At 47.7% G+C, this 7,349-nt stretch overlaps 1 protein-coding gene across 1 annotated transcript in view; it reads right to left on the reverse strand.

Moving 5' to 3' along the window:
- The window catches only part of pde10a (phosphodiesterase 10A), a gene marked incomplete at its 3' end in the record, with an annotated part of 38,519 nt that extends 32,207 nt beyond the window's left edge, over positions 1–6,312 (reverse strand). The window contains exon 1 of the mRNA XM_084458906.1: positions 6,210–6,312. Within this exon, the coding sequence (XP_084315032.1) occupies positions 6,210–6,273 (64 nt within the window). The 5' untranslated portion in view covers positions 6,274–6,312. The remainder of the gene's footprint in view (positions 1–6,209) is intronic.
- Positions 6,313–7,349: the final 1,037 nt, after the last annotated feature.

A 7,349-nucleotide genomic window follows, 5' to 3' on the forward strand; every position in this document is an offset into this window, starting at 1 on the left:
CGGAGCTTCTTAGCCTGTCTCTAGGAGGGCTGCGGCTCGGCCTCCACTCACACACGGCAGGATGGGGGGAAGAGGAAGAGAGAGAGAGAGACGGCTGGAGATGAAAAGAGACACTTTCACCGTCCCCCGTACAGTAGCTCGTGTATCCGTCCGTTTAATACGCCAGGACAGTACTGTATTTAGGTGCGTGTAGGAGTATTCATACTTCTCACTGCTGTACCCGATGATGTACCTCGAGTGGAATGACAGGTTCACTATGGGCGCTACGCCCGTGGGCAGGGCTACTTCTCATCTGAAAGAGCGTCTACGGTATCTGCTGTGAAAAAGCCTTCCTGAATAGCAGTTGAGAGAGAGACAACGGTCTGGTCTGGAAACAATGACTAGCACAACAAGTGTGCCATGTCTCCAGGATCCGCGTTGGTTCTGGAGGGACCCTTCTGCCAGGTCAATATGTCACACCGGGAGGCCCTTCTGAAGAAGAAAGCGCTGTGCTGCTCTACTCTGACCTTTAAAGGGATAATTTTACTGACGTCTGCACGCACACGGCAGAGAGGGAGAGAGAGAGAGAGAGAGAGAGAGAGAGAGAGATACACCCACCACCACGGCAAGCAAAACACTCCTACACAAACATGCAGGTTCACACCTCACACACACACACACACACACACACACACACAGTGTACTGTAAGTAAACAGCACTTGGTCAACACACACACACACACACACGCACACACACACCACTCACACCCTCTGACTGTGATTTCCATGGAAATGTAATTTGCATTATTTCCACTCCCATGGCCAGGTCATTAGATGTAAAGGCTGAGGTCTGAGATGTAGATAAGGCATGTCCTCTGGTCCTCAGTCTGGGAACAGCGCAGCCAGAGGGCAGACACAACGCCGCGCTAGCTCTCGCTGCTAGCTCTCGCTGCTAGCTCTCGCTGCTAGCTCACGTAAACACAGACGCAGCATGCTAGACACGCTACACACGTGCCTACCGCTCTGTCGATGCACACACGTCACTAGCTCTCGCTTCTTACACACACCACACTAGCTGTTGCTCTCACCACACACACACACACACACACACACACACACACTCACACACACACACACACACACACACACACAGGGGTGAAAATTAACTTTTTGGCTCACGGTGAGTCACCTGCCAAGGGGACTGTAGATGAAAAAAATCTACCGGCCAAGTATATATTTTTTTCAGATAGCCTTCCAAATCTAGTTGCCAATTGGAAATTTTACCTGCATTTGGCCGGTGGCAGGTGTTAATTTTCAGGCCTGCAACACACACACACACACACACACACACACACACGCACACACACAGTAGCTACACATCCAGTATACGTCACGCACACATACTGTACCACACTGGCTCAAGCTACACAGACACACACACAACTTAACCCCTTGCTTAGACACACACGAGGTCAACCTTCAGACAGCCAGCAGAGGCCCTGTCCTTCAACCAACTAACAAGGCGAAGCTATTAATAAAGAGATGATAATCTGGGCACAAACTTTTGATCTGGGAGCAACAGGAGGGTTGGAAAAAGTCCTACTAGTTCTTCAAACATCTTTCGGTCGCTTTCCTGCACACTCTTTTCAATCTGCTCGAAGTCTACTTTTCAATCTGCTCGAAGGCTAACCGACTGATTATTGATTTGTTTACATGGAACAGCTGTGCGACAAGCAGGAGTGTGAGCGAGTTACTATGGTTACTACATATGAACACAGTGGTCAGCTGGACACATTTGGAGACGCATAATAGACGGGTATAAACGATGATGTGTCTCGCTGTCACTTGGGATCTGATCGTCCAAAACACATTTTAAAACCAAGTCTAAACAGAGTCTCTGTCTGTCTGTCAAGACAACTTGGATAAGATCAGTGGGCTGTCATAGCAAACCCAGCTGTTTCAACTGGTTATGAGTGACTGACTGGCTTCTTGGCTGTGATTGGCTGACAGGCTGTGACTGGCCTGGTGTGGCTGATTGACTGGCTGGCTGTACTGGGTAACTTGCTGTTACTGGCTGGCTGGCTGGCTGGCTGTCTGACTGACTGACTGACTGACTGACTGACTGACTGACTGACTGACTGACTGGCTGACTGACTGACTGGCTGACTGACTGACTGACTGACTGACTGACTGACTGACTGACTGACTGGCTGACTGACTGACTGACTGACTGACTGACTGACTGACTGACTGACTGACTGATTGACTGACTGACTGACTGACTGGCTGGCTGGCTGACTGGTTAGAGAGGAGGTTTTGAACAGCCTCCGCATTCGGCTCCTTCATCTGACCGTCCTCTGACAGAGAGAGAGAGAGGACCTGGGGGACTGGTGATGAGGCTATGGGGGTCTAGAGGGGGTTGGGGTGTTTGATGTCGGGCCTCCCCTCTCCTCCCTCATCCCTTCTCCCCAGGCTCTCATCCCTGTTCTGGTCCTCTCTTCCACATCTGGAGGGCTGGAGGATGTTAGCTCCACACTGCAGGGCCTGAGGGACTGGGTCTGCCCTGAACTTTACAGACACTATAGGGGCCTGCAGGGCCAGTGATGAGAACTACAGATCCCATCCTCCTCTACATCGCCCGGCTGGTTTACGAATCCTGACCCCAGGAGGTTCCTGTGATGTAGAGCTGCGGAAGTACAGTACACTTTTTTTTGTCTGGTACCGTAATGGCAGAGCTCAAGCAGAGTGGGAGAGTCAATACTGGGTTTTCACACAAAATAAATGGTAAATGGATTTACCATTCACCACACAAAATATATTTATTCGACTAACTCCCCACATCGACCATATCTGAGCCTGGGCTCATGGCTTCTATTCTTCATGTAGAAAGTGTCCACACGACAAAACATCACTCTTAGAATAATAAAACGAAAGAAAAATATGGAAACTTCAATAACAGTCCTTCTTGCCGGTAGGGGATCTCTCAACCAACTAAAACTTTAGCACCAAGTGTGGGGCAGTGAATTTGCTCTCACGCACACTTGCAACCCAAAAACAAACTCTTAAAGGGACATACCACATTTCTTGACCGTTACAAAGCTTCAGAACAGCTATGGAACTGCGGTTACTGTGCTGCAGTTACAGATTTACAGTTACAGAGTTACATATCTGCAGAGAAATGCAGTTACAGAGCTAGAAGGATACAGAGCTGTAGACTTCGGGAGATACAGGGCTACAGAGTTACACAACAACAGTGTGATGTGAAGGAGGCCATTTTCGTCACGATTCATATGTCAATGCCACAATAGTGATTACATGGCTTTCACAAGACAGGAAATGCCCAGCATAAGGACTTCCTGTCTGACAATGCTTTCTTCATCGAGTTAAGCACTTCCGTGACAATTGGGTTTGAAAATGTCTGGTCACATTAGGGCTGACCTGGAGAGACCTCAAACACGTTGACCTGTACGGTCTGGTCTCTCTCTCTCTCTCTCTCTCTCTCTGAGTTAGCAGTACATTCTGGGTCTCTACTGTCTGTCTCTCTCTCTCTCTCTCTCTCTCTCTCTCTCTCTCCCTCTCTCTCTCTCTCTCTGAGTTAGCAGTACCTTCCGGGTCTCTTCTGTCTGTCTCTCTCTCACACACACACACACACACACACACCCACATGCACACGTCACACATATACATTGGTGTGTGTGTATATTATACACACACACAAACAAACCCAAGTGTATGAAGATGCTTGTACATTCCTCAAAACACACGTGGATGTGACCAATCACAGTACTACCCACCCCCATGACACATGTGGATGTGACCAATCACAGTACTACCCACCCCCCTGACACATGTGGATGTGACCAATCACAGTACTACCCACCCCCCTGTTTGCATGATAGACATTGTTATCACCTTTCCACACACAAACAGATGACAGAGAGCAAAATCTGTAACATGACCAACACTCTCTAACACTGCCTGAACAACCCCTTCTCCTCTGCAGAGCGACATTGTGGACTGTGTGTGTGTGTGTGTGTGTGTGTGTGTGTGTGTGTGTGTGTGTGTGTGTGTGTGTGTGTGTGTGTGTGTGTGTGTGTGTGTGTGTGGCGGGCAGGGAGAGCAGCTGTGCTGACCCAGTTGAGCAGCGGAGGACGGACAATGACAAGAGAGCAAACGGGCTACAGACAGACCGCCAGAAAAACTCAAAAACACCACGTTTCCTCTCCTCTGATCCGGAGAGAGCACTGCTCGTTTCTCCTCTCCTCCTTTCTCCTCTCATCTTCCCTTACCCCCCCTCCCCTCCGCTGCCCTCTGCTTCCCTTTCTCCTCGATCAATCATTTAATACAAATTGTCACCTGCCACTCGAGAGTAGAATAACACAAGATGGAGCATTCATTCCTGAGCACAAGACAATAAATACTGAGGGACAGTGTTTAAAAAAGCAACCCGCAAGTTACTTGTTGAAGACACCTTTAAGTTTGCTACCGCTGTGACTCTCGGTTTCTTTTAGCCTATTACTGTGTTACTGTGATTAGCATGATTTTTCAGTCTGTTCTTTCACCCCCGTTTTGTGTGAGTGTTACTGATTGTTTGTGGCTAAATGTCTAACAAATTGTTTATATTGTTTTGTAAAGTGTTGAGACCTTGTTGTAAAATGCACTTTATAGGGAAGTAAACTTGAAAAACGTGAAACCTGAAATACTGGAATCAGCGTCATCTACAGTAAGCAAATAATACGGATCCGTGAGGGTGAGAGGTATTTACTTAGTTAAGGTGAGTTTGGTGACACATTTCACATCAATTCCCCTTGGGTATTATAATTTGCTGAGAAATCTAGACCATCACAGGAAGTGATGTCATGAGAGGGTGAGGGAAGTGTGAAAGGACCATCCTAAATGTGTTCAGATTAATCGATGGTCAGAGTCAGTGATTTTGATAAGAGCAGCATAGTGTCATGTCATGTCTCCAAAATATTTTCCTCCAGCCCATAACTGACATGGCGCACAGCTCCAGCCCATAACTGACATGGCGCACAGCTCCAGCCCATAACTGACATGGCGCACAGCTCCAGCAGGAGAGTGGAGGACCTGGAAGTTGAGGGTGAAAGGGGCAGAAACCTACGTCATCTTCCCACTGTAGGCTCGCCTATACAACAGACCTGACCTCCTCGAAGACATAATCAAGTTGGTCTAGATCAGGTTCACGGTTTAAAACACTGACTGAATTAGACTGACTGAATTCTACAACCAAGGCTATGCCCTTGTCTTACTAAGTATAGTAACTCAATAAGTCAACTTAAGTCATAATAAAATGTTAGGCTATATGTGACACAGCAGCTGCAACCGTTAAATCACTCAAGCATTAGGGTATCATAATGAATATAATGCAATTACAATTAATGCAACGTAATTGCGATATAAGTAGCCTACCTGTTCTCTTAGAATATAGTGTTAGTGCTATTCATATGTAGGCTTTAACAAGTAGCCTAACAACCACAATAGGTCATGAGTGAGAATACCTTGATAGTTCAACAATACAACCAAAGTCGATGAGATTGAAAGCAGCTGGGGCAACACAGTCCCCAGGACAGGGAATGAACGAATGGAGAAGTCTCATTGCAGTAGCATCACTATGACATATTTCTCTGCGTAAAGATTGATCGTGATCTGAGTCCAACAGTCTGTCAACTTTACGCCACTCGCGAGCCATAAGCGAGCAGGGAATGACGCGTAATGCAGATTCTGGGCACGTTATAGCCGGTAGGATGTCCACCATACCCTAACCCTAACCCAGAACAGCAGGATTCCTCCCAAGGACCGGGGATTATTTAGGGGTACATGACTGAGTTGAATAGCCTACACGACCATTCTAGGTCTCCTCGACACTTTGCCTATTAAGTCCACACCCATGTTGTGTAGCCCACGCTACGTGGGTCCGCTAGAATGTTGTCCAAAATGTTGGAAATCATAAAACCCATGTAGGTCTACTTTTAGTTGCAATTAATACGACTGCTATAGTTTTAATTTCTTCCAAATGTTTCAACAACTCTTCCAAGAAGATTTGAACAAAAAATCCATTCAAGTTACGATTAAGAGAAAACAGTGATGATAAAGTTTATACACTGCCCGTTTCGTTTTGGACAGATAGGATAAATGAGTTGGATAGTGTATGCTGCGCTATAATGAGAGAAAAAATGTCTGAAAGGCGTCAATAAAAAAAAAGTACTTACTTGCACCCAGAAAACACTCCGTTAACCTCCTAAAACAGCTTGTTGAAGGCGGACCATCTTCCATGTCTGATAGCGAACGCAAGGATGGAGAATCTACGGAGAAAAGCGCGCTCCTGGTGATTCTCCCCCGCTCGGCGGTCCCACTGAGAACCAAAGACTCCTTCTCTCTCTCTCTCTCTCTCTCTCTCTCTCTCTCTCTCTCTCTCTCTCTCTCTCTCTCTCTCTCTCTCTCTCTCTCTCTCTCTCTCTCTCTCTCTCTCTCTCTCTCTCTCTCTCTCTCTCTCTCTCTCTCTCTCTCTGGGATGCCGTAAGCAGCACGGTAGAGGCGGGAGAGATCTGCCTCCACCACTCGCCGAAGTGTATCTAGACGTCGGTCCGCCTCCTCGGCGTGGCAGCTCAGTGGATGTGTAGGAGAGAAGGAGGAGGAGGAGGAGGAGGAGGAGGAGGAGGAGGGCGAACGGAGCGGAGAGATGGGAGGGTAGCCTATAAGGGAGGTAGGCAGGGAAGCGGGACACTGCGCACGGTTTGGCGGCGACGTAGCTCGAGTTCCCGGCTGCAATTCTAGGGTGCCACTGCTTCGCCTCCAGAGCCCCAGCCTCTCCAGACGCGGCTCTGCGTGTGTGTGTGAATACGTCCCTGGGTATCCGTCCCTTCCAGCTAGTCCAGAGGGAAGGGGGTGTGTTGGGCTCGGTTGCGACCGAGGGAAGGCGACTGGGGAGATCCACATGAATAACAATCCAGCTATCAGGGAGGGAGGGTTTTGTAGCTGGAACAGTTTCATCTATCCTTGTATAAATGTGGGAATAGGATATTTGAGTGATTTACACGCTCCTCCATTAAAGCCCCATGCAGACTGATTGTCGTGCATCTCTGCAGCCTGTAGGTTATTACGAGCCCAGACTGCTACAGCTGGTTACTGTTTCGCCCTCAAACATGAATGACACATACATCTCCCCGCTTTAAACGTGGCCATGACGTTCTTGGTAAAAACCAAAAAACTGTGCGATAGCCTACAGATCACTATGTAGAGAAATGTTCATTTATTTCGAGTGAACCTATATGTCAACACTCATTGTAGCTTATATTAAAATGTGGCCATAATAAATAATAAATAGCATGGTTGAGCGAGCGTAGCCCTAC

Source organism: Borostomias antarcticus (genome assembly GCF_949987555.1).
Source record: "Borostomias antarcticus genome assembly, chromosome: 25".
NCBI lineage: Eukaryota > Metazoa > Chordata > Actinopteri > Stomiiformes > Stomiidae > Borostomias > Borostomias antarcticus.